This window comes from Hyla sarda, chromosome 12 (genome assembly GCF_029499605.1).
Source record: "Hyla sarda isolate aHylSar1 chromosome 12, aHylSar1.hap1, whole genome shotgun sequence".
NCBI classification, from domain to species: Eukaryota; Metazoa; Chordata; class Amphibia; order Anura; family Hylidae; genus Hyla; species Hyla sarda.
This window is the reverse complement of record NC_079200.1, coordinates 82726634-82754436: the sequence shown is the minus strand read 5'-3', so window position 1 is coordinate 82754436 and position 27803 is coordinate 82726634. Positions and strand designations below refer to the sequence as shown.

Below are 27803 nucleotides of genomic sequence, written 5' to 3'. Positions count from 1 at the left end.
TTAGATTTTGTTGTACTGATCTCTTTTCCCCATTTTTGGAATAATCCCTCCAATTCTGTATTGAGTCTTTCAAGTTCATAATTAGGTAAATTGTTTTTAATTTCTGTTTGTACAGTTTCTATTTCTTTTTCTATGTCAGATAATGTAGCACCATTCAATTGCACCAGTAATTCCATGACACCCCGGGAGCAATGACTTGCTAGATCTTCCCACTTGTTTTTGAATATAGCATCATTCACGGGAAAGGATGGGCACATCTGAACCCTGAGTCCTCTAGGGATCAACCCCTGTGATAAATATTTTTCTAGGAATACTTTGTTCCACCAGGTACGGGTTCTTCTATGTAGAAGTGCTTTCAATTTAGTAATATTGTCCCTCATATCCTGCCCATTTACGTTTAAAACTGCGCCCGGGCTGTCTCTGAAGACCTCGTCCAGTTGAGACAACCATGTTTGTTCATGCTGTCTAAAATCCATGTTAGATCTGGATCCTGATGCTGTGAAAATCACAGAAACACTTATTAACCAAAAAAAAACTTGCGGCTCATACCCAGTTTTCTGGATCCCATACATATCAGAGTCTGGGTAGGGTATGGTCGTTATTGTGTAGGGCTCCTTTTCCCAGATGGAATCCAGCTTGTGGGACCGCAGAAATTTCCGCAGCCAGACCTTGTCACCTAACTGAAGGGGTTTGGCAGAGGCATCACGGTTAAAGTCTTGCTTTTGCTTTTGCTGAGCCTCGCCCATCTTTTTATTGACAATCTCTTTTGCTTCCTGGATTCTTCTTTGATGGTCAGAGACCCACTCCATGGAAGCTTGCGGAGAGTTATTGAAAGGAGCTTGAAGTCCAAATGTTCGGTCCTTCGGCAGCTGCCCATGCCACCCCATCATCAGGTAGAAAGGGGTGTATCCTATGGAACAATGGACCATATTGTTATACATTTTCAGCAACTCAGGAAACAATCGAGGCCACTCTTCACAGCTCCTGGAAGAGTTGGGCCTCAAAGGCCGTTCCTCTGTCCGTCAGGGAGGATGCATGGCGTATTATGTATCCAAATACTAAATGTTTCTCATGCTTTAACGCTACCCATAAAACAGCCTCACGTATAGATCACATAATTACTAATAGCTCGGCATTGGCGCTGATTCAAAAAATCTCGTATGAACCTCGAAGTATATCAAATCACGCTATGGTGATCTGTCAAATCAAAAAGCAGGAGGTAAAGATGGGGAATAGGAGTATGTATATTAACCCGCACTGGCTAAAAATTGATGATATAACTAAGGGGCTAGAGAAAGAAATTAGGGAATTTTGGGATATAAATGTTGGGTCTGCTTGTACACTGATGGTATGGGATACCTTGAAAGCATATCTCAGGGGACTCTTAATAAGGAATATAACTAGGTTAAAAAAAAAAAATTAGGGAAGAAGAGAGAGTGTTGGTGGAAGAAATAAAAAGTGCAGAAATGCGGTATATTAATGATCCAAGTATAGAAAATTGGAATATACTGAATGGGATCCAGGAGAGGTATAAAGAGATGCTCCTAGAAAAAGCCTGACACTCTATCTTCTTCAGGAATCAAAGGAAATATACAGAAAACCCAACAGAATGTTTATGAACATAATCAATCAAAAGGAGGGGAGGAGGATCTCAGTATTAAAAGATAAAAAAGGGAAGGAAGTTAGAGATCAAGAAGGTCTAACCCAAATAGCTATGCAGTTTTTCCAGGAGTTATATACTAAAGAAAATGATAGAACAGAGGAAGAAATAGAATTCTTTCTCGACCTGATTAATTTACCAAAAATTAGTAATATAGAAAGAGGCGACCTAGAAAAAAATATTACTTTAGAAGAAGTGGAAAAAGCGTTGGACTCTTTCCCTAATAACTCGGCTCCGGGAGCGGATGGGTTCGTTTTCGATATTTATAAGAAATTTAGAGATACCCTACTGCCTTGCCTAATAACGGTATTTAATGAATCCTTCAGAAAAGGGGAGTTATGGCAGAAGCCATTATAATTTTAATTCCGAAAAAGGGCAAGAGAAGTGAGGAGATGGATACACTGAGACCTATCTCTCTGTTAAACACTGATTAAAAGATTTTAGCAAAGATATGGGCAATGCACTTACAAGGTGTTATCAAACAACTGATTGGCCCAGAACAAAAGGGCCCCCTGGGAGAAATATCTACAATAATATTAGATGCCTATTTTTAAATATGCAAGTAGCTGGTGATGTGGGTCCCCACTCCATCCTGTCACTGAATGCGCACAAAGTGTTTGACAGGGTGGAGTGGGGATTCCTCTTCAGCGTAGTAAAACGTATGAATTTGGGGGACCTATTTCTAAAGGGTCTCAAAACTTTATATAACGCTCCTAGTGCAAGGATAAATATAAATAATGTAATCTCTCGAAACTCTGTCACTCTACAAAGAGGGACGAGGCAGGGGTGCCCCCTCTCCCCACTTTTATTTGCCATATTCATAGAGCCTCTTGCTCAAATAATAAGAGTGACAGAAGAATTTGAAGGATTTGGTTTAAATGGGGAAAAGGAAAAAATCTTATTATATGCTGATGACATAGTGTTATTTATCAAGGATCCAGCTAACAAACTCGCGAAAGTGATGGAGATAGTGAAGGAATATGGAAGTCACTCAGGTTTTAAGATGAATTGGAAAAAATCAGGTCTTATGATGTTAACAGGGGAACGACAGTCGCTACCTGGGGAGAACTATGTTCTGCAAGAATCAGGAGCACTGGAATATCTGGGTGTAAAAATATCAAAGAACATAGAGGACTTTGCGGGCTTAAATGTTGTTCCATTGGCTCAAAAAATAAAAAATTAAATTCAAGTTTGGGGGAGATTAAGGATGAATCTCGCTGAAAGAGTCTTACTGATTAAAATGATTATACTACCAATGGCTCTACATATTCTAAGAGCAGCACCAATATGGCTTGGTGAACACTGGTTTAAACAGATACAGGGTGAGATTAGCAGGTTTTTGTGGGATAAGAAACAGGCTCGCATTAAGTATAAGCATTTGAGCCCCTCAATAGGTGAAGGCGGATTTGGCGTACCAAACCTACAATTTTACTATATTGCTGCACAAATTGAATTTTTAGGTAAGGAGGAAGAAATTTAAAAAAATCTTTTTTCTAAATACGGGGGCATGGGTGGATCCCCAATAGAGGTATTGGAGGATGGTAGATGCAACTGTTGGGGAGGCACAGGGTTGCACACCTTTAAAATGTTTATAAAAGTATGGAAATATATTAGACGAGCACTAGGAATAAATGGAAGTTTAAAATTTACACACATCTGGAAAAACTCTTTTTTTCCAGAAATACTGAAATTGTAGGGGTATATAGATTGGGGAAAAAGGGGAATTACAAGAGTGTATAAATTAGTAGAGGGTAAAAAAAATTAAGGAATGGGAGACACTTAGTGTAGAATTTGGGCTTGGCCATAATTGTAGATACACATACGCCCAGTTGAGGAATGCATTTTTAAAAGATCAATTAAACCCAAGATGGGAAATCTGAACCCATGAGCTAATGGATTATATTTTTGCCATGCATAGTGCCTCTAATAAGATTGTGCGGAAAATTTGCAAAGGCCTGGTGAAAGCTGATATGGTAAACAAAGAACACAAAGCTAGGTTATACTGGTCCAGAGAAGTAGTTACAATAAATACGCAAGAATGGAGAGAGGTGTTCCAGAATATAATACGGGCCTCTATGAATTTGAATCATAGACTGTCATTTAGTAAGCTGGCTCTCAGGGTTCCATATTCGCCAAAATGTTTACATCGAATAGGTAAAAGGCTAGACGCGAAATGCCCCAAATGCAGAGAAGAAGAGGCAGACTTATTACATATGATTTGGGGATGTCCATTGATTACTAGATTTTGGCAGGAGGTATACCGCATAACGGAAAAAAGCATGAAAAGAACGCTGAGCAAAGATAGTAAAGGAGCTATCCTGGGTATTGGCCTAATGGAAACACCAAGGAATGATGCTATATTAAAAATATTTGGAATTGCAAAAATATTGTTATTAAGGAAATGATTCTCACCAGAACTGCCATCAGTTAAGGAATGGGAAACAGGTAACGCAGACTAAGAAGTATGAACTGTTATTCCACAAAGGGAAAAAGAGTTTTCCTAAGGTAATGATGGAATGGGATAGATGGGGGCAAACAACCTAGCTGGCAAATTGGGGGGGGGAGGAGGGGGGGAGGGGAGCGAGGGGTGGAGGGTGGATGGGTTGGGACCGGGGAGGCTGCAAAGGGGGGGGGGGGGAATCTAATTGTTGTGATACAGAATATTATTGTGTTTTGTAATTTTTGTACTGAAAAAAAAATAAAAATACATAGCAGGTGTCACGATGCCGGCTGGCAGGTAGTGGATCCTCTGTGTCAGAGAGGGATTGGCGAGGACCGCGCTAGTGGACCGGTTCTAAGTCACTACTGGTTTTCACCAGAGCCCGCCGCAAAGCGGGATGGTCTTGCTGCGGCGGTAGTGACCAGGTCGTATCCACTAGCAACGGCTCACCTCTCTGACTGCTGATGACAGGCGCGGTACAAGGGAGTAGGCAGAAGCAAGGTCGGACGTAGCAGAAGGTCGGGGGCAGGCGGCAAGGAACGTAGTCAGGGGCAACGGCAGGAGGTCAGGAACACGGACTAGGAACAGACAAGGGAACGCTTTCACTAGGCACAAGTGCAACAAGATCCGGCAAGGGAGTGCAGGGGAAGTGAGGTGATATAGGGAAGTGCACAGGTGGGAGCCAATTAAGCTAATTGGGAAGATTGGGCCAGGCACCATCATTGGTGCACTGGCCCTTTAAATCGCAGAGACCCGGCGCGCGCGCGCCCTAGGGAGCGGGGCCGCGCGCGCCGGGACAGGACCGAGGGAGAGCGAGTCAGGTACGGGGGCCGGGGTGCGCATCGCGAGCGGGCGCTACCCGCATCGCGAATCGCATCCCGGCTGAAGGCGGGACCGCAGCGCACCCGGTCAGTGAATCTGACCGGGGCGCTGCAACAACGAAGATGAGGCGAGCGCTCCGGGGAGGAACGGGGACCCGGAGCGCTCGGCGTAACAGTACCCCCCCCCTTGGGTCTCCCCCTCTTCTTGGGGCCAAAGAACCTGAGGAAAAAAAACTCAATTTTTCCGTGATGAGGTCCGATGCAAATTAGGAGGGGTTCTGTGTGGAAACGTACGAGACAGTCCAATCTTTTATTGTAAAAACAATAGATGTAGAGGGGTCTGGCGAGACTGGACACAGGAACGTAGAACCTGTTGATGAGAGAGGCCAAAAAAAATTTTCCTGCAGATCCGGAATCCAAGAAGAGCATAGTAGAGAAGGAGAAGGTAGAGGCAGATATCCGCACAGGCACAGTAAGGCGTGGAGAAGCAGAGTTGACATCAAGAACTGTGTCACCTTTGTGCGGAGTCAGCGTACGTCTTTCCAGGCGGGGAGGACGGATAGGACAATCCTTCAGGAAGTGTTCGGTACCGGCATAGTACAGGCAAAGATTCTCCATGCGGCGTCGTGTCCTCTCTTGAGGTGTCAAGCAAGACCGGTCAACTTGCATAGCCTCCGCGGCGGGAAGCACAGGAACAGATTGCAGAGGACCAGAGGAGAGAGGAGCCGGAGAGAAAAAACGCTTCGTGCGAACAAAGTCCATATCCAGGCGGAGCTCCAGACGCCATCCGGAAGAACGCATGTCAATGCGAGTGGCTAGATGAATGAGTTCATGTAGGTCAGCAGGAGTCTCTCGTGCGGCCAGAACATCTTTAATGTTGCTGGATAGGCCTTTTTTAAAGGTCGCGCAGAGAACCTCACTATTCCAGGACAACTCGTAAGCAAGAGCACGGAACTGAATGGCGTACTCGCCAACGGAAGAAACACCCTGGGCCAGGTTCAGCAGGGCAATCTCGGCTGAAGAAGCTCGGGCAGGTTCCTCAAAGACACTTCGAATTTCCGAGAAGAAGGAGTGTACAGAGGCAGTGACGGGGTCCTTGCGGTCCCAGAGCGGTGCGGCCCATGACAGGGCTTTTCCAGACAGAAGGCAGAACACGAAAGCCACCTTAGACCTTTCAGTAGGAAACTGGTCCGACATCATCTCCAAGTGCTGGGAACATTGCGAAAGAAAGCCACGGCAATACTTAGAGTCCCCATTAAATTTGTCCGGCAAGGACAGGCGGAGGCTAGGAGTGGCCACTCGCTGCGGAGGAGGTGCAGGAGCTGGCGGAGGAGAAGATTGCTGGAGAAGTTGCGACTGAAGTTGGTGCGAAATGGTGGACATTTCCGACAGCTGACGGGTTAGAAGGGCGATCTGTCGGGCTTGCTGGGCGGCCACCGTGGTGAGGTCAGCGACAACTGGCAGAGGAACTTCAGCGGGATCCATGGCCGGATCTACTGTCACGATGCCGGCTGGCAGGTAGTGGATCCTCTGTGTCAGAGAGGGATTGGCGAGGACCGCGCTAGTGGACCGGTTCTAAGTCACTACTGGTTTTCACCAGAGCCCGCCGCAAAGCGGGATGGTCTTGCTGCGGCGGTAGTGACCAGGTCGTATCCACTAGCAACGGCTCACCTCTCTGACTGCTGATGACAGGCGCGGTACAAGGGAGTAGGCAGAAGCAAGGTCGGACGTAGCAGAAGGTCGGGGGCAGGCGGCAAGGAACGTAGTCAGGGGCAACGGCAGGAGGTCAGGAACACGGACTAGGAACAGACAAGGGAACGCTTTCACTAGGCACAAGTGCAACAAGATCCGGCAAGGGAGTGCAGGGGAAGTGAGGTGATATAGGGAAGTGCACAGGTGGGAGCCAATTAAGCTAATTGGGAAGATTGGGCCAGGCACCATCATTGGTGCACTGGCCCTTTAAATCGCAGAGACCCGGCGCGCGCGCGCCCTAGGGAGCGGGGCCGCGCGCGCCGGGACAGGACCGAGGGAGAGCGAGTCAGGTACGGGGGCCGGGGTGCGCATCGCGAGCGGGCGCTACCCGCATCGCGAATCGCATCCCGGCTGAAGGCGGGACCGCAGCGCACCCGGTCAGTGAATCTGACCGGGGCGCTGCAACAACGAAGATGAGGCGAGCGCTCCGGGGAGGAACGGGGACCCGGAGCGCTCGGCGTAACAGCAGGACTCTCAGCCCCCCCCCTCTCCTCCACATAAGAGGGGCCCATGTCCAGTCCTTCCCCCACACACATAGCAGGACTCTCAGCCCCCCCTCTCTTCCACATAAGAGGGCCCCCCATCCAGTCCCCCCCTCACACATAGCAGGACTCTCAGCCCTGCCCCCTCTCCTCCACATACGAAGCCCCCCATCCAATCCCCCCCTCACATATAGCAGTACTCTAAGCCCCCCCTCTCCTCAACACAAGAGGGCCCCCCATCCAGTCCCCCCCTCACACAGCAGGACCCTCAGCCCCCCCTCTCCTCCACATAAGAGGGGCCCCCATCCAGTCGCCCCCCTCCCCCACACACACATAGCAGGACTCTCAGCCCCACCCCCTCTCCTCCACATAAGAAGGCCCCCCCATCCAGCCCCCGCCTACACATAGCAGGACTCTCAGCCCCCCCCTCTCCTCCACATAAGAAGCCCCCAATCCAGTCCCCCCCTCACACATAGCAGGACTCTCAGCCCCCCCCCCTCTCCTCCACATAAGAGGCCCCCATCCAGTCCCCTCCTCACACATAGCAGGACTCTTTGCCTAGGTTCTCCTCTCATCCAGAGTAGCAGATCTTCCCCTGAGCAGCTCCTGTTCCTGTGTGCCGTCAGAAGGAGGAGCCAGAACCAGTGAGGAGAAGGCAGACAGTAGAGGCAGCAGTGAGCGTCCTGTCTGTACAGTATGTAGTTCAGACTCTGTATCCTCCGGACCTCCGGCCACTGTGTCAGCCTGTCAGTCTCAGGACCTGTGTGTGCTGCTGTAGCTGAGGTGCAGGGTCCTGAGTTCTGAAAGGCTGACAGTGGCTGATCTGTATGTGTGTCGGGACTCCTGCCCTCCAGCCACTGCAAGGGGGGTGCAGCGGGTCCGGGCCACCTTGGGATCTCGGGCCCCTTACTGGGGAACTGGCTGTACCCCCCTGACAGCGGCTCTGGCAACGGAGCAAGGTAAGGGGGTCTCCGCTCGCATCCTAGCTGATCGGGACATCGCGATTTTATCGCGATGTCCCGATCAGCCCGACTGAGCTGCCGGGTAGCGTTTACTTTCAAGCGTCTGAAGGGTTAATAGCGCGCGGCACAACGATCGGTGCCGCGCGCTGTTAGCCCAGGGTCCCGGCTATCATCAGCAGCCGGGACCAACCCGGTGTGATGCGGGGGCAACGGTGTGACCCCGTTTTAAACACTGTGACCGGGCGTAGGGCGTACAGGTACGTCCTTAACAGGTTAAAGGGATATACCCAAATTTTATTTTTTTATTTGACTATGCTACAGGGGCTGTTCATAATATAGTGTCTGTACCTGTGTGTGATGGTTTTCTCACAATTCTTATGTGATTTTCAACCCATTATTTATTTTTAACAGCATACAAAATGTCTGTTGTCTCAGATTTTTCCCAGGTTGCAAGGTGGCCGAGACCTGACTCACTAGTCAGCTGATGACAGGGAGCCTGTCTGCTTCAATAGGTGGAGCGATTGCTTGGTGGGATAGAGATCAATCTGCAACTAATGCAACAGCTGTAGGCACCCTGATTGAAAACCACAGGTCTTTTGAATGGATGCAGCTCATTTATGTTTCAATGGGTGGGGTGGCTGATGTGTGGGAAGGAGAAAAATGGAATTATGGGATTTGTAGGCAAAAGAAGAAAACTCAAACAGGAAATACCAGTTCACAAAAAGCTAGCCACAGTGTTAAGGTAATCTCACTACATAGCCATTTAGCCCCAAGACAAGCGCATATCCTTCCTAAGCATGTCCATTACTGTCTGCCAGGTACGTACTAAAATCACTTTATGGTAAATAACCCCTTTAAGGGGTTAAAATAAAATATTATAAACAAAAATAAACACAAACATAAGTGGCATTGCTGTGTGCAAAAATGTCCGAACTATTAAAATATAACATTAATGAAGCCACGCGGTCAATGGCGTAAACCTGAAAAAATAAAATAAAAAAAAAACATATAACAGGATTGCAAATTTTTGGTCACTTCATATATCATACAAAAAATTATAAAAAGTGATCAAAAAGTCCCATCAAAGCAAAAATGGTACCGATAAAAACTACAGATCACAACTAGGGATGTCTCGATACCGATACTGGTATCGGTATCGGGGCCGATACTAGCCATTTGCATGGTATTGGGGACTCGATTAATGTCCCCGATACCATACCTGGTGCCGCTCTGCTGCCCCGTTCTTCCATCCTCCCGTCCTCATCATAGTGTTCCATGGAGGAGCATGTGACACACACGTCACTCCGCCTCCTCCCCTGCGCCCAGCATAATGCTACGGAGGAAGCAGAGTGACGTGTATGTCACATGCTTCTCCATAGGACGACACGATGCGGACCGAAGGAGAACGGGGCAGCAGAGCGGCGGCACCAGCACCCGACCCGAGGAGGTGAGCTGCCTGAAAGGACGGGGCTGCTACTAATGTCTAAGCGAGGGGGTCCTGCTGCTGTCTAAACGGGGGGGGGGGCTGCTACTGTCTAAAGGGGGTCCCTGCTGCTGTTTAAAGGGGAGGGGGCCTGCTGCTGTCTAAAGAGGGGCCCTGCTGCTGTCTAATAGGGGGGGGGGCCTGCTGCTGTCTAATAGGGGGGGGGGGCCTGCTGCTGTCTAATGGGGAGGGCCCTGCTGCTGTTTAAAGGGGGGCCCCTGCTGCTGTCTAAAGGAGGCCCTGCTGCTGTCTAAAGGGGGGGCCTCCTACTGTCTAAAGGGAGGGGCCCTGCTGCCGTATAAATGGGGGGGGGGCCTGCCTCTGTCTAAAGGGGGGGGCCTGCTGCTGTCTAAAGGGGGGCCCTGCTGCTGTCTAAAGGTGGGGGCCTGCTGCTGTCTAAAGGGGGGCCCTGCTGCTGTCTCAAGGGGGGGGGATGCTGCTTTTTTAATGGGGGCCCATTGTCTAAAGGGAGGCTGTGGTCTACAGGGGGGCTGCTACTTATGTCTACAAGGGGGGCAGCTGTCTACAGGGGGGGCTGTTACTAAGGACTGCCAGGGGGCTGCTGCTAATGTCTGCAAGGGGATACTACCTACTATTAAAGACAATCTTACTGCAGAGTCACCTGCACTAACTTGAATTTATATGTAGATAGTGAAGGTGACCCGGTTTCTACCGCTGCTCACCATGTGGTCATCGGTCTCACCGCCAATGCAAATTTCCTGTTCTGTCCAATGGAGAAGAGAGAAATCTTGGCTCATACTACAGCAGCCGCCTCCATTGTACACAACAAGGACCCACATATCATATGGTAAACAGTGCCAGAAACCGCGTCACCCTGGTGTCAGATTCCCTTTAAAATATAAGTACTCGTAATTGGTATCGGCGAGTATTAGAATTAAAGTATCGGTACTCGCACTCGGTCTTTAAAAAAAGGCTTGCATTGAGGGGCGGAGCGTGACGTCACACGGGGGTGGAGGCGGGACGTCACACGCCGCTGGCCTTGTGGTCGTCAGCAATCAGACCAGGAGCGAACACGCTCCGGGGACTGATTACAAACGGGGTGCCGTGTGCAAGATCGCGGGAGTCCTTTGGATAAAGGATAAGATGTCTAAGCACCGGAGTACCCCTTTAAGGACGCAGGGTTTTTCAGTTTTTGCACTTTTGTTTTTTTCTCCTTCCCTTTTAAAAATCATAACCCTTTCAATTTTCCAGCTAAAAATCCATATTATGGCTTATTTTTTGCGTCACCAATTCTACTTTGCAGTGACATTAGCCATTTTACCTAAAAATTCACGGCGAAATGGAAAAAAAAATCATTGTGCGACAAAATCGAAGAAAAAACGCCATTTTGTAACTTTTGGGGGCTTCCGTTTCTACGCAGTGCATATTTCGGTAAAAATGACACCTTATCATTATTCTGTAGGCAGTGGCGTTGCTAGAGTTGGTGTCACCCGGTGCGGTAGAAAATGGTGTCACCCCATACCTACCCCCTACCCCCAGTAAGTTTTTAGCCTGTTGTGACAGACACCACTGGTGCAGCGCATTGTGAGAAATTCCAGTATAATAATCAGATATACCAGTTGCCACAGAATAGGAAAGTGTTAAAGAAGATTTCACCATTGAAATATACAGCTCCCAAAAAAACTTAAAGGGGTACTCCACTGGAAAACATTTACTTTTATATCAACTGGTGCCAGAAAGTTAAACAGATTTTTAAATTACTTCTATTTAAAATCTTAATACTTACAGTACTTATAAGCTGGTGTATGCTCCACAGGAAGTTGTGTAGTTCTTTCCAGTCTGACCACAGTGCTATTTGCTGACACCTCTGTCCATGTCAGGAACTGTCCAGAGCAGGATAGGTTTGCTATGGGGATTTGCTCCTACTATGGACAGTTCTTGACATGGACAGAGGTGTCAGCACAGAGCACTGTGGTCAGACAGAAAATAAATTAAAAAAGAAAATAACTTCCTGTGAATCGCTTATACAGCAGCTAATAAGTACTGGAAGGATTAAGATTTTTAAATAGAAGTAATTTACAAATCTGTTTAACTTTGTAGCACCAGCTGATTAAAATTTTTTTTTTCCAGTAGAGTACCTCTTTGAGCAGTGGTGAGGTTATGCTGGGAGTTGTAGTTTCACTGACCTAACGTAGAACTGACAAGTGACTACAGCTCTGATAGGCCATAGAGAGGAGAATGTACAATGACATCAGTGACTACAGGTGACGTCTTCTCTATAGTCTTCACTTATCTAATTCAGATAGTACATACCGCCAGGACTTGTTCCAGCTAAAACTTCTCTCTGCAGAATGTGACGCCCAGACGTCTCCTCACTATGTCAGCGCATTCTCATCCTCTATATGAAAACAATTATTATTATAAACCTGCCAGACACTGTATCCTCTAAATATAATACTACTATACACTATACTCTTTGATTATAAACCTTCCATACACCATACCCACTGAATATAATACTACCACACATCTGTACATTCTGAATATAATACCAACACATACTGTACACTCTGAGTATAAATCAGCCACATACTGTACCCCTGAATATAATACCACCACACACTGTACCCACTGAATATAATACTACCACACATTGTACATTCTGAATATAATACCAACACATACTGTACCCTCTGAATATAAATCTGCCACATACTGTACACCTGAATATAATACCGCCACACACTGTACACTCTAAATATAATACTACCACAAACTGCGCCCTCTGAATATAATACTACCACAAACTGCGCCCTCTGAATATAAATCTGCCACATACTGTACCCTCTGAATATAAATCTGCCACATACTGTACCCTCTGAATATAAATCTGCCACATACTGTACCCCTGAATATAAATCTGCCACATACTGTACCCCTGAATATAAATCTGCCACATACTGTACACCTGAATATAATACCGCCACATACTGTACCCTCTGAATATAATACTACCACCCACTGCGCCCTCTGAATATAATACTTAGAGATGAGCAAACTACAGTAAATTCAACTCGTCACAAACTTCTCTGCTCGTCAGTTGATAACTTTTCAGGTGCTCCCGTGGGCTGGAAAAGGTGGATACAGTCCTAGGAGACTCTTTCCTAGGAATGTATCCACCTTTTCCAGCCCACCGGAGCACCTGAAGGCTGAACTAATTTACGCAGGATAAGTCATCAACTGCCGAGCCGAGAAGTTCGTGACGAATCGAATTTACTGTAAGTTCGCTCATCTCTAATAATACTACCACAAACTGCGCCCTCTGAATATAATACTACCACAAACTGCACCCTCTGAATATAATACTACCACAAACTGCGCCCTCTGAATATAACGTTGCCATACAGTGCACCCTCTGAATATAATACTACCACCCACTGCGCCCTCTGAATATAACGTTGCCATACAGTGCACCCTCTGAATATAATGCTACCACCCACTGCGCCCTCTGAATATAACGTTGCCATACAGTGCACCGTCTGAATATAATACTACCACCCACTGCGCCCTCTGAATATAACGTTGCCATACAGTGCACCCTCTGAATATAATACTACCACCCACTGCGCCCTCTGAATATAACGTTGCCATACAGTGCACCCTCTGAATATAATACTACCACCCACTGCGCCCTCTGAATATAACGTTGCCATACAGTGCACCGTCTGAATATAATACCACAACCAAAGTAACACCCCTCAACATCCGTTAGCTGATGCTATTACCACGGGAGGGGGGTATTGGTGGTGTTGCTAGTGGATGATGGGGGTGCTACTACTGGGGGGGTGTTGCTGGAGGATGATGAGGGTGCTACTGGCCATCCCCCCTGGCAGTATCACCCCCATCAACCATCGGCAGGATCATCCTCCTGGCAGGAGCACCTCCATCATCCACCATCAGGATATGTTGATGGAGGTGCTGCTGGGGGGGGGGGGTGTTGCTGGTGGATGATGAGGGTGCTACTGCCAGGGGGGAGCATTAGGTAGGCAGCAGTGCCCCCACATTAGGTAGGTCGCAGTTTCCCCACATTAGGTAGCATCTATTCCCCACATTAAGCAGCATAGATTCCCCACATTTGGTACCAGTTCCCCCACATTAGGTAGGTACCAGTTACCCCACATTAGGTAGCAATTTTCCCACATTAGGTAGCAAAGATTCCCCACATAAGGTAGCAATTTCCCACATTAGGTAGCACAGATTCCCCACATTCGGTAGCACAGATTCCCCACATAAGGTAGCATAGACTCCCCACATTTGGTAGCACAGATTCCCCACAGTAGGTAGCATAGACTCCCCACATTAGGTAGCATAGACTCCCCACATTTGGTAGCACAGATTCCCCACATTAGGTAGCACAGTTTCCCCACATTAGGTAGCATAGACTCCGCACATTTGGTAGTAGTTTCCCCACATTAGCCTGCAGGTTCCCCACAATGGGTCAAAGTCTCCCCACAATAGATCGCTGGTTATACTCCCCCCCCCACACACACACACACACACACAAAAAAAAAACACATACAACACAGAGAGACAAACACACACACAGTCAGAGAGACACACACTCACAGACAGACAGACACACACACACAGAGTCACACACAGAGTCACACAGTCACAGTCACACAAACACACAGTCGCACAAACACACACACAGAGTCACACACACACTCAGAGAGTCACACAAACACACACAGTCACATACACACAGTCACACACAAGCATAGATAGAGACAGACAGACAGACATACACACTCACCCATCCAGCGCAGCGCTCCTTCTCACCGGGCGCCGTGCGAGTGACGTAACTCACGTCCTCCTGCGCGGCCATGCGGTGTGACGTCAGGCCGGCGCAGACGTGGGAGCGGAGGACGGGCACAATGCTGGTGAAGGTGAGGGTGGGGGTGTGATGACGGTCGGGTGCACAGTGACGGTGAAAGAGGGGGTTTGCTGATGGACGGGCGCACCGCACACACAGCGCGGGGGGGGGGGGGGTGCTGACAGATGGGAGGCCGGTCGGTCACAGATGGGGGGGGGGGGGGGGGGGCTGCGGAGCGTCTTGGTGTCACCCCATTAGGTTGGTGTCACCCGGTGCGGGCCGCACCCCCCGCACCCGGATCGCAACGCCACTGTCTGTAGGTCCATATGGTTAAAAGGATACCCTACTTATATAGGGTTCATTTTGTCGTACTTCTGGAAAAAATCATAACTAAATGCAGGAAAATGTATATGTTTAAAAATGTCCTATTTTGACCCCTATAACTTTTTTATTTTTCCGCATATGGGGCGGTATGAGGACTCACTGTTTGTGCAGTGATCTGAAGTTTTTATCGGTTCCATTTTTGTTTTGATCGGACTTTTTTATATAAAAAGTGACCAAAAATACGTTTTTTTGGACTTTGGAATTTTTTTACGTGTACGCCATTGACCGTGCGGTTTAATTAACGATATATTTTTATAGTTCGGACATTTATGCACGCGGCGATACCACATATGTTTATTTTTATTTTCACTGTTTTATTTTTTTTATGGGAAAAGGGGGGTGATTCAAACTTTTATTAGGGAAGGGGTTAAATGACCTTTATTAACACTTTTTTTTTTACATTTTTTTTGCAGTGTTATAGCTCCCATAGGGACCTATAACACTGCACACACTGATCTCTCATCCTGATCAATGGCGTGTATTAACACGCCTGTGATCAGTGTTATCGGCGCTTGACTGCTCCTGCCTGGATCTCAGGCATAGAGCAGTCATTCATCGATCGGATACCGAGGAGGCAGGTAAGGGCCCTCCCGGTGTCCTATAAGCTGTTCGGGACACCGCGATTTCACCGCAGCGTTCTTAAACAGCCCGACTGAGCAGCCGGGTTACTTTCACTTTCACTTCAGATGCGGCGGTCAGCTGTGATCGTCGCGTCTGAAAGGTTAATACAGGGCATCACCGCGATTGGTGATGTCCTGTATTAGCCGCGGGTCCTGGCCGTTGATAGCCCCCGGGACCGACCCGATATGACGCGGGGACACCGCGTGACCCCGTGGCATATCGCGGGAGCCGGCGGAGGACTTAAATATATGTCCTTCGTCGTTAAGGGGATAATATACCAGGCCAGGAGAGTGTGCAGACTATACTATACCAGGCAAAGAGAGTGATGCAGACTATACTATACCAGGCCAGGAGAGTGCGCAGACTATACTATACCAGGCCAGGAGAGTGTGCAGACTATACTATACCAGGCAAGGAGAGTGTGCAGACTATACTATACCAGGCCAGGAGAGTGTGCAGACTATACTATACCAGGCAAGGAGAGTGCGCAGACTTTACTATACCAGGCCAGGAGAGTGTGCAGACTATACTATACCAGGCAAGGAGAGTGCGCAGACTTTACTATACCAGGCCAGGAGAGTGTGCAAACTATACTATACCAGGCAAGGAGAGTACGCAGACTTTACTATACCAGGCCAGGAGAGTGTGCAGACTATACTATACCAGGCCAGGAGAGTGTGCAGACTATACTATACCAGGCCAGGAGAGTGTGCAGACTATACTATACCAGGCCAGGAGAGTGTGCAGACTTTACTATACCAGGCAAAGAGAGTGATGCAGACTATACTATACCAGGCCAGGAGAGTGTGCAGACTATACTATACCAGGCCAGGAGAGTGCGCAGACTATACTATACCAGGCCAGGAGAGTGTGCAGACTTTACTATACCAGGCCAGGAGAGTGTGCAGACTATACTATACCAGACCAGGAGAGTGTGCAGACTATACTATACCAGGCCCGGAGAGTGTGCAGACTATACTATACCAGGCCAGGAGATTGTGTGGACTATATTATACCAGGCAAGGAGAGTGCGCGGACTTTACTATACCAGGCCAGGAGAGTGTGCAGACTATACTATACCAGGCCAGGAGATTGTGCAGACTATACTATACCAGGCCAGGAGAGTGTGCAGACTATTCTATACCAGGCAAGGAGAGTGCGCAGACTTTACTATACCAGGCCAGGAGAGTGCGCAGAATATACTATACCAGGCCAGGAGAGTGTGCAGACTATACTATACCAGGCCAGGAGATTGTGCAGACTATACTATACCAGGCCAGGAGAGTGTGCAGACTTTACTATACCAGGCCAGGAGATTGTGCAGACTATACTATACCAGGCCAGGAGAGTGTGCAGACTATACTATACCAGGCCAGGAGATTGTGCAGACTATACTATACCAGGCCAGGAGAGTGTTCAGACTATACTATACCAGGCCAGGAGAGTGTGCAGACTTTACTATACCAGGCCAGGAGATTGTGCAGACTATACTATACCAGGCAAGGAGAGTGCGCAGACTATACTATACCAGGCAAGGAGAGTGCGCAGACTTTACTATACCAGGCCAGGAGAGTGTGCAGACTATACTATACCAGGCCAGGAGATTGTGCGGACTATACTATACCAGGCAAGGAGAGTGCGCGGACTTTACTATACCAGGCCAGGAGAGTGTGCAGACTATACTATACCAGGCAAGGAGAGTGCGCGGACTTTACTATACCAGGCCAGGAGAGTGTGCAGACTATACTATACCAGGCCAGGAGATTGTGCAGACTATAATATACCAGGCCAGGAGAGTGTGCAGACTATACTATACCAGGCCAGGAGAGTGTGCAGACTATATTATACCAGGCCAGGAGAGTGTGCAGACTTTACTATACCAGGCCAGGAGAGTGTGCAGACTATACCATACCAGGCCAGGAGAGTGTGCAGACTATACTATACCAGGCAAGGAGAGTGCGCTGACTTTACTATACCAGGCCAGGAGAGTGTGGAGACTATACTATACCAGGCCAGGAGATTGTGCGGACTATACTATACCAGGCAAGGAGAGTGCGCAGACTTTACTATACCAGGCCAGGAGAGTGTGCAGACTATACTATACCAGGCAAGGAGAGAGCACGGACTTTACTATACCAGGCCAGGAGAGAGTGCAGACTATACTAAACCAGGCCAGGAGATTGTGAGGACTATACTATACCAGGCAAGGAGAGTGCGCGGACTTTACTATACCAGGCCAGGAGAGTGTGCAGACTTTACTATACCAGGCCAGGAGATTGTGCGGACTATACTATACCAGGCAAGGAGAGTGTGCAGACTATATTATACCAGGCCAGGAGAGTGTGCAGACTTTACTATACCAGGCCAGGAGAGTGTGTGGACTATATTATACCAAGCGAGGAGAGTGTGCAGACTATATTATACCAGGCCAGGAGAGTGTGCAGACTATATTATACCAGGCCAGGAGATTGTGCAGACTATATTATACCAGGCCAGGAGAGTGTGCAGACTATACTATACCAGGCCAGGAGAGTGTGCGGACTATACTATACCAGGCCAGGAGAGTGTGCGGACTATATTATACCAGGCCAGGAGAGTGTGCAGACTATAATATACCAGGCCAGGAGAGTGTGCAGACTATACTATACCAGGCAAGGAGAGTGTACAGACTATACTATACCAGGCCAGGAGAGTGTGCAGACTATACTATACCAGGCCAGGAGAGTGTGCAGACATTACTATACCAGGCCAGGAGAGTGTGCAGACTATTATATACCAGGCCAGCACAGTGTGCAGACTATACTATACAAGGCCAGGAGGGTGTGCGGACTATATTATACCAGGCCAGGAGAGTGTGCAGACTATATTATACCAGGCCAGGAGAGTGTGCAGACTATATTATACCAGGCCAGGAGAGTGTGCAGACTATATTATACCAGGCCAGGAGATTGTGCAGACTATATTATACCAGGCCAGGAGGGTGTGCAGACTATACTATACCAGGCCAGGAGAGTGTGCAGACTATACTATACCAGGCCAGGAGAGTGTGCGGACTATATTATACCTGGCCAGGAGAGTGTGCAGACTATACTATACAAGGCCAGGAGGGTGTGCAGACTATACTATACAAGGCCAGGAGGGTGTGCGGACTATATTATATCAGGCCAGGAGAGTGTGCGGACTATATTATACCAGGCCAGGAGAGTGTGCAGACTATATTATACCAGGCAAGGAGAGTGTGCGGACTATATCATACCAAGCGAGGAGAGTGTGCAGACTATATTATACCAGGCCAGGAGAGTGTGCAGACTATATTATACCAGGCCCGGAGAGTGTGCAGACTATACTATACCAGGCCAGGAGAGTGTGCGGACTATATTATACCAGGCCAGGAGAGTGTGCGGACTATATTATACCAGGCCAGGAGAGTGTGCAGACTATACTATACAAGGCCAGGAAGGTGTGCGGACTATATTATACCAGGCCAGGAGAGTGTGCAGACAATACTATACCAGGCCAGGAGAGTGTGTGGACTATACTATACCAGGCCAGGAGAGTGTGCAGACATTACTATACCAGGCCAGAAGAGTGTGTGGACTAGACTATACCAGGCCAGGAGAGTGTGCAAACTATATTATACCAGGCCAGGAGAGTGTGCGGACTATACTAAACCAGGCCAGGAGAGTGTGCGGACTATACTATACATGGCCAGGAGAGTGTGCGGACTATACAATACCAGGCCAGGAGAGTGTGCAGACTATACTATACCAGGCCAAGAGAGTGTGCGGACTATACTATACATGGCCAGGAGAGTGTGCAGACTATACTAAACCAGGCCAGGAGAGTGCGCTGACTTTACTATACCAGGCCAGGAGAGTGCGCAGACTATATTATACCAGGCCAGGAGAGTGTGCGGACTATATCATACCAAGCGAGGAGAGTGTGCAGACTATATTATACCAGGCCAGGAGAGTGTGCAGACTATATTATACCAGGCCATGAGATTGTGCAGACTATATTATACCAGGCCAGGAGAGTGTGCGGACTATATCATACCAAGCGAGGAGAGTGTGCAGACTATATTATACCAGGCCAGGAGAGTGTGCAGACTATATTATACCAGGCCAGGAGATTGTGCAGACTATATTATACCAGGCCAGGAGAGTGTGCAGACTATACTATACCAGGCCAGGAGAGTGTGCGGACTATATTATACCAGGCCAGGAGAGTGTGCGGACTATATTATACCAGGCCAGGAGAGTGTGCAGACTATACTATACAAGGCCAGGAAGGTGTGCGGACTATATTATACCAGGCCAGGAGAGTGTGCAGACAATACTATACCAGGCCAGGAGAGTGTGTGGACTATACTATACCAGGCCAGGAGAGTGTGCAAACTATATTATACCAGGCCAGGAGAGTGTGCGGACTATACTAAACCAGGCCAGGAGAGTGTGCGGACTATACTATACATGGCCAGGAGAGTGTGCGGACTATACAATACCAGGCCAGGAGAGTGTGCAGACTATACTATACCAGGCCAAGAGAGTGTGCGGACTATACTATACATGGCCAGGAGAGTGTGCAGACTATACTAAACCAGGCCAGGAGAGTGCGCTGACTTTACTATACCAGGCCAGGAGAGTGCGCAGACTATATTATACCAGGCCAGGAGAGTGTGCGGACTATACTATACCATGCCAGGAGAGTGCGCAGACTATATTATACCAGGCCAGGAGAGTGTGCAGACTATACTATACCAGGCCAGGAGAGTGTGCGGACTATACTATACATGGCCAGGAGAGTGTGCAGACTATACTAAACCAGGCCAGCAGAGTGTGCGGACTATACTATACATGGCCAGGAGAGTGTGCGGACTATACAATACCAGGCCAGGAGAGTGTGCAGACTATACTATACCAGGCCAGGAGAGTGTGCGGACTATATTATACTGTGATAGCCTGGGGGTGTAGGGTATATGGGAGTGTAGCTGTGCGGTTACTAAGGGTGCTTGCTTAACCCTTTCTATTTGTGACGCCAGGGTGAGGGCTATTCTCTGTATGCTTGTCCTACGGCCACCCTTATCAAGAGCGATAGGGAGATAGTAAATAATTGATTGTCAACAACCGGAGATTTGCAGAAACTTGTCGGAACTTTTACTGAAGATTTTATGCAATAATGAACAGGAATAGTCCATACAACAGAGTCTATTAGAGTTTGACAAGTGGTTGGGACCTCGTGAGTCTATTGAGCTTAGGGAGGTAATTGTTGCGGTGATCCACTGGATTTAGGGGTTTAGATTCGGTCCAGTAATCACGCTAGCTTTAGCGGGGATTGAGATTTTAACTCACGGTTTAGTTTAGGCTGAGGCCGGCAGGTTTCTGGCCTAGCTTGTCTTTGAAAGTTGCACAGATCCGTCCTGCTAGTCCGGCATCCACGAGAGCAGCAACCAAAGAGAGCGATCATTGGCTACAGCTCCCTTATATGGGCAGGGGCTGGACTAAAGCTCACTGGTCCATAACAACTGTAAATCTTCTGTACATAGAGTTATGGGTAATCACGTGACCCAGGGACCTCCAAAGGTCCTTCAACACACCACAAAGGAATTAACATAGTCACATGACCGAAGGTCCTGCGACGCTACCAAGGTAAGTACTAATATACATTATGTTAAATATATACATTTAGACATTACAAAAGAGCCGACTAGGGTCTGTCCCACCTGAGGGACCCTACCTGAACGTAGTGACTCTGACTTTGGGGACCACCGTACAAGGTACGGTATGCAATACGGTACCGGAACACCACAAACCCCCTTACTAAAGATAAGTCAGCCTCGACGTCTATCCCCCAAGACAGAGGGACGAAGTGAGGGTGGATTTATAACAGTCCTGGGCATAAATTTTCAAATGTCCATTAGTCAGGCTGTATAACACTATAAGGTTATTTAACTTTTTAAGGTACAAACATATGCATGGATAAACTCATGAACAGGATTACTTGGTTCATGAATTTAGTAACAGGATGACATTATTATACATGAGATACATCCTACTTGACATTTTTGAATCTGACTAGACATTTTTGAATCTCACTAGACATTTTTGCCACACTAGTTACCTGTTTAGTACAACTGAGGGTTTTACTGGCTTGCCTGAGGCTATCTACCAATAAACTAGCTACTAGGGTCCATTGGCTATACGCTCGTATCCCTAGAACACAACAGATAAACCTTACCTAGGTTACCTTTTGATTACGTGTATTATTTTAGCTTGCAAGAGCACCTACTGGCCGGGCAGGGCATCCCACACACGTAAGAGAAAGAAGAGAACAGTTAGTGTACATAACAGTGGCAGGAATTGGAAAATAACATAGGCTACAATTCCTAAAGCGTTTACTTAAGTGTGAAATATTTTTGTTGTTTGGTGTACTAAGTTTAAGTGAGGTAAGTACACTTGGGTGATTAGTTTGAGGTACTATGTGTACAGTACTATGTAAAAGGTCAGTCTTGGTACCTTAAGGGTGGTTTTCCCTGTGTAGACCTTTGAGATGGTGTTAGTGATGGGTGACGGAAATGTTACTCCCAGAGGAGCTGAGAGAGCCACCTACTAGCAACTACTACAACACCTATTATTTACATTTTTTTTCCTTTTTGTGCACACGTGCATAAAGCAAAAAAAAAATTTTTGTGTACAATAACCATTTACATTTAGTTACCTTAGTACAAACATTTATTAGACACTCCAACAAGGTTCAGGTGCATTCACCGGATAAGTGCAATTTGAGCAAAAGAATATTATCTTGGTTAACTGGTTGCGCGGTACATCAAGAGACTGTGCTCTGCTATTTTTGACTGCACTATTTATTATGAAGCTATATTCCTCTTTTTGTTTTGTCTAGTTTTTGTGCTTATGTATTTATTTATTTTTTCCCTTTTTTGTTTTCTTCCCTTTTTAATTTCCGCCCCCCTTTTTTTTATTTTTTTCAAATTCAAAAAAGGTTTTTATTCAAAAAATAAGTGAACATAAAGAAAGACAAGCAATACAGTAACAATCAAGCCCTACGGCCAGGTAAGGCCGGTTGTTACGCCGAGCGCTCCGGGTCCCCGCTCCTCCCCGGAGCGCTCACAGCGTTCTCTTATTAACAGCGCCCCGGTCGGACCTGCCGACCGGGTGCGCTGCGATAATGTTCCCAGCCGGGATGCGATTCGCGATGCGGGACGCGCCCGCTCGCGATGCGCATCTCGATTCCCTTACCACACCCGTTCCCCGTCTGTGCTGTCCCGGCGCGCGCTGCCCCGCTCCTTAGGATTGGCGCATCAGGTTTTAATCAGTACCTTCACCTGTGCACTTCCCTACTTATACCTCACTTCCCCTGCACTCCCTCGCCGGATCTTGTTGCCATTGTTCCAGTGAAAGCGTTTCCTTGTGTGTTCCTAGCCTGTGTTCCAGACCTCCTGCCGTTGTCCCTGACTACGATCCTTGCTGCCTGCCCTGACCTTCTGCTATGTCCGACCTTGCTCTTGTCTACTCCCTTGTACCGCGCTTATCTCAGCAGTCAGAGAGGTTGAGCCGTTGCCGGTGGATACTACCTGGTTGCTACCGCCGCTGCAAGACCATCCCGCTTTGCGGCGGGCTCTGGTGAATACCAGTAGCAACTTAGAACCGGTCCACCGACACGGTCCATGCCAATCCCTCTCTGGCACAGAGGATCCACCTCCAGCCAGCCGAATCGTGACACCGGTCATACAGGGGGCTACAATTCACAACGATGTAGAAAAACATAGGCAGAAGCAAGTGCACCAAACAGTCCTCAAGGGACGGCACATATATAAAAAAAACATGACGGAAATTAGAATACAGTACAACCGTGAGCAATTATATGTCTCAATAAACCATAAAATGAGAGGAACAAAATCAATAGCTGCTCGTCAGATGCACTTGCTTACCCCCCTTTTTTTTATGCGAGTCACATGTGCAGAATTTGATATCACTATAATATGTATAATGCTACTGAAGTCTCAGGAGGACTACTATCGCTATTGCAATTTCTTCACTTGATTGGGACACTCTGCTGATTGTGCGGCCTCTGTAGAATGTGACTCACATGGTTTGTTTCTGTGTTGTACTCTTGATTGAAATGAAAAAGGAGTTTAATAAAAAAGATCTGATTTAAAAAAAAAAAAAGAGTCCACAGATCACGGCTATCGCTGTTTAGCCGGGCACACACTTACAAATCTCCTACAGCTAGGAGTCTCTTGGTCTAAGGACCAGGCACAAAAGCTTAAAGGAGTTCTCTAAGCTAAAACTTTTAACCCCCGGGCTGTAAAACTATACATAATAACCTTTCACTTACCTACCTACGATTCCCCGTTGTTCCGATATCGCCGTCCCGGTCCCGGTCTCTTCCACTTCCTGCGGGTCGGTGACTTCACTCTGCGCTCAGCCTATCAGCGGCTGTAACGGGACATTGCTGCGGCCTCTGATAGGCTGAGCGCAGAGTGAAGTCACCGACCCACAGGAAGTGGAAGAGACCGGGACCGGAGAACGGGACGGCGATATCGGAACAACGGGGGATCGTAGGCAGGTAAGTGAAAGGTTATTATGTATAGTTTTACAGCCCAGGCACAGCGGGGGTTAAAAATTTTAGCTTAGAGAACTCCTTTAATGGTTAAGGTTTCAACTGGAACAGTCTTAGCATAGTCCTGCTAGGCACACTTCTTAAACGTTGCAGAAAAGTCTGTGAAGACAAAACTTTAGAAAAACATGAATGTCACACTTCAGAAGAAACTCTTGCGGCGTTGTCCTGCTCCTCTTCTGAAACCTCTACCCCTCTCAACATCAGAACCAGGCAAAGAATTTATGTGGCTTTCCCACACCACATTAGTGAGGGTAGAGTGGGACACAGTAGGGTTAAGATTAATAGTTGGTGCTGGTTGATTTGGCCCCCACCTTCTCGTCGGGAGTGGGCCGCAGCACTTTCGTTGGTGCCTGGTAGGCAGGCCAAACCTTCTCACCGGGAGTAGGCCTAGGCACTGTGGTTGGTGCCCGCAGCTTAGGCCAAACCTCCTTGGTAGGAGTAGGCCTGGGCACTTTGCAGGAAACAGAAGGAAGTGGCTGCTGCTGTAGAAACTCCTCCTCAGGGTCGTAGGTGGAGGCATCAGGAGCAGGCCATTTCGGCCTCAGCTGGAAGGGGTCCGCCTCCCAATCAGTGGATGCAAAATACTTGAAAGGAAGCTGGGTTGGAGCTTCTGGTCTGGTGACTGCGGCAGCCCACTCTCCTCGCAGGCCCTGGACGGGTGTGTATTCCACTATCTCACCCACCTCCAGGGAATGGAATTTTTTGTTGATGTATGCCCTCTGTACAGCTCGCCGATTTACGAGGATGGTATAGCCGGTGTGGGAATCAATAAGGATACCGTAACCCCTGACCTTGTCGAACTTGGCCACTGTTGCTCTGCGACGTTCCAAGGGCTTCTCACCTTCTCGGGGATAGTCCCACATGCGAATATAGAGTGCCTCCATCTCTTTGGTATTTTCTTGGTAACGGATCCTCTCCACATGAGGCAGATGAACATGCTTGGGGGCATAAAGTTCTCGGTGTCGGGTCTTTAGTTTTTCCATCAATTCGGCCATTTCGGCCTCCTGACGGGACCTTTCCCTCTGTGCCTTAGGGACCGGTGGAAGGGACTTCCCATTCTTCCAATGATAACCGCTCCAGACTGTCGGCAAGCTCGTGGAATAGATGGGCTGCGACCGCCACAACTTTCCTCTGCTCCGGCGCCATCTTGGTGCTCACGCCACGTGGAACGCTGCTCTACGCCATGTATGTACTCTCCATCTCTTCCTTGTGCTGACTGAAGAGGTTGCTGTGCAGGGCTCCTTTTATAATGGGCTTCTCCAAAATGGCTGCCGGCCAGAAGGACGTCATCGGTGCAGCCCCGACTTCCAGTCCCCCCGGAAACAACAGCAGTGAATTTAAGTTCCCTTTTGGCTGCAACACATTTACTTGATAGCCACGCCCAGGGGCGGGTCGTGGCGCAGCGCTGGCCTTTTTCGTGCGCTTTTCCGGCAGCAGGTTAACTCTTGCTGACCGGACCAGAGGATCGTAGCATATATTCACTTCTCTCTTTACACATTTCTGCAGCCAATAAATTTTCACCTCCCCCCTTACTATGCACGCATTACCATTCACACGATTCCGTACACTTAAATGGTGCTTCGTAACACATTGATAAAGTCTTTTACATAGGGGGGAGTACACTTTAACTGGTGGCAACAGCTGTAGGCACACATCCGTATCCTGTTCGTAGGACGCCAAAAAGCTATGTGATAGCCTGGGGGTGTAGGGTATATGGGGATGTAGCTGTGCGGTTACTAAGGGTGCTTGCTTAACCCTTTCTATTTGTGACTCTGTATGCTTGTCCTACGGCCACCCTTACCAACAGTGATAGGGAGATAGTAAATAATTGATTGTCCACAACCGGAGATTTGCAGAAACTTGTCGGAACTTTTACTGAAGATTTTATGCAGTAATGAACAGGAACAGTCCATACAACAGAGTCTATTAGAGTTTGATAAGTGGTTGGGACCTCGTGAGTCTATTGAGCTTAGGGAGGTAATTGTTGTGGTGATCCACCGGATTTAGGGGTTTAGATTCGGTCCAGTAATCACGCTAGCTTTAGCGGGGATTGAGATTTTAACTCACGGTTTAGTTTAGGCTGAGGCCGGCAGGTTTCTGTCCTAGCTTGTCTTTGAAAGTTGTGCAGATCCATCCTGCTAGTCCGGAATCCACGAGAGCAGCAACCCAAGAGAGCGATCATTGGCTACAGCTCCCTTATATGGGCAGGGGCTGGACTAAAGCTCACTGGTCCATAACAACTGTCAATCTTCTGTACATAGAGTTATGGGTAATCATGTGACCCAGGGACCTCCAAAGGTCCTCCAACACACCACAGAGGAATTAACATAGTCACATGACTGAAGGTCCTGCGACGCTACCAAGGTAAGTACTAATATACATTATGTTAAATATATTCATTTAGACATTACAAAAGAGGCGACTAGGGGCTGTCCCACCTGAGGGACCCTACCTGAACGTAGTGACTCTGACTTTGGGGACCACCATACAAGGTACGGTATGCAATACGGTACCTGGACACCTCAATACCAGGCTAGGAGAGTCTATGGACTATATTATACCAGGCCAGGAGAGTGTGCGGACTATACTATGCCAGGCCAGGAGAGTATTCGGACTATATTATACCAGGCCAGGAGAGTGTGCAGACTTTACTATACCAGGAGAGTGTGCAGACTTTACTATACCAGGAGAGTGTGCAGACTTTACTATACCAGGAGAGTGTGCTAACTTTACTATACCAGGAGAGTGTGCAGACTTTACTATACCAGGAGAGTGTGCAGACTTTACTATACCAGGAGAGTGTGCTAACTTTACTATACCAGGAGAGTGTGCAGACTTTACTATACCAGGAGAGTGTGCAGACTTTATTATACCAGGAGAGTGTGCAGACTTTACTATACCAGGAGAGTGTGCAGACTTTACTATACCAGGAGAGTGTGCAGACTTTACTATACCAGGAGAGTGTTCAGACTTTACTATACCAGGAGAGTGTTCAGACTTTATCATACTAGGAGAGTGTTCAGACTTTACTATACCAGGAGAGTGTTCAGACTTTATTATGCCATGCCAGTCACATGAAATGCGGAGGAGGAATTTCTCCCCATTTCATATTTAATCCCCTTCATTTTATGTTCAGTCTATAGAAAATAGGGGGGACTGGACATTAAATAGGAGGGATTTCACCATTTGTTTATTCTATCGAAATAGCAATATTTACCTCAATAATCGCAATTGCACATTTTCCCCATATCGTGTAGGCCTAGTATGTAGGAGGAAAATAAAAAGATTATGGTTCTTAGAAGGCGAGGAGGAAAAAGCGAAAATGCAAAACATTTTAACGAAACCTTCTAAAATTTGCGGTTTTCTTTTTAATTTCTCCACACAAATAAATTTTTTTTTTGTTGCATCATACATTTTATGGTAAAATGCAAAAAAAAATTATCCTCAAGTGTCCTCAAGGCTAAAATGGGCTCATTAAAGGGGTACTCCACCCTAGACATCTTATCCCCTATTCAAAGGATAGGGGATAAGATGTCTGACCGCCGCTGGGGACCCCCACAATATAGCATGCGGCACCCACCTGTTTCTGCTCCGGAAGTGCTGGAGGGTCTGGGTCCCGACCACCGGAACGCCCCCTCCTATAGACTTGCATTGAGGGGAGGGGGCGTGACGTCACACAGGGGAAGAGTTGTGATATCACGAACTTCTGTTCCGGTGGTCG

The 27803-nt window shown here is 47.7% G+C and overlaps 1 protein-coding gene across 1 annotated transcript; it reads right to left on the bottom strand.

The window, feature by feature from the left end:
* On the bottom strand, window positions 1-27326 carry LOC130296304 (uncharacterized). The gene is made up of 3 exons (XM_056547695.1): window positions 27300-27326; window positions 114-910; window positions 1-66 (listed from the first exon to the last, which is right to left on the bottom strand). The coding sequence occupies exons 2-3, from the start codon at window positions 888-890 to the stop codon at window positions 1-3; spliced, it is 843 nt and encodes a 280-aa protein (XP_056403670.1). The 5' UTR covers window positions 891-910; window positions 27300-27326.
* Between the last annotated feature and the right edge of the window lie 477 nt (window positions 27327-27803).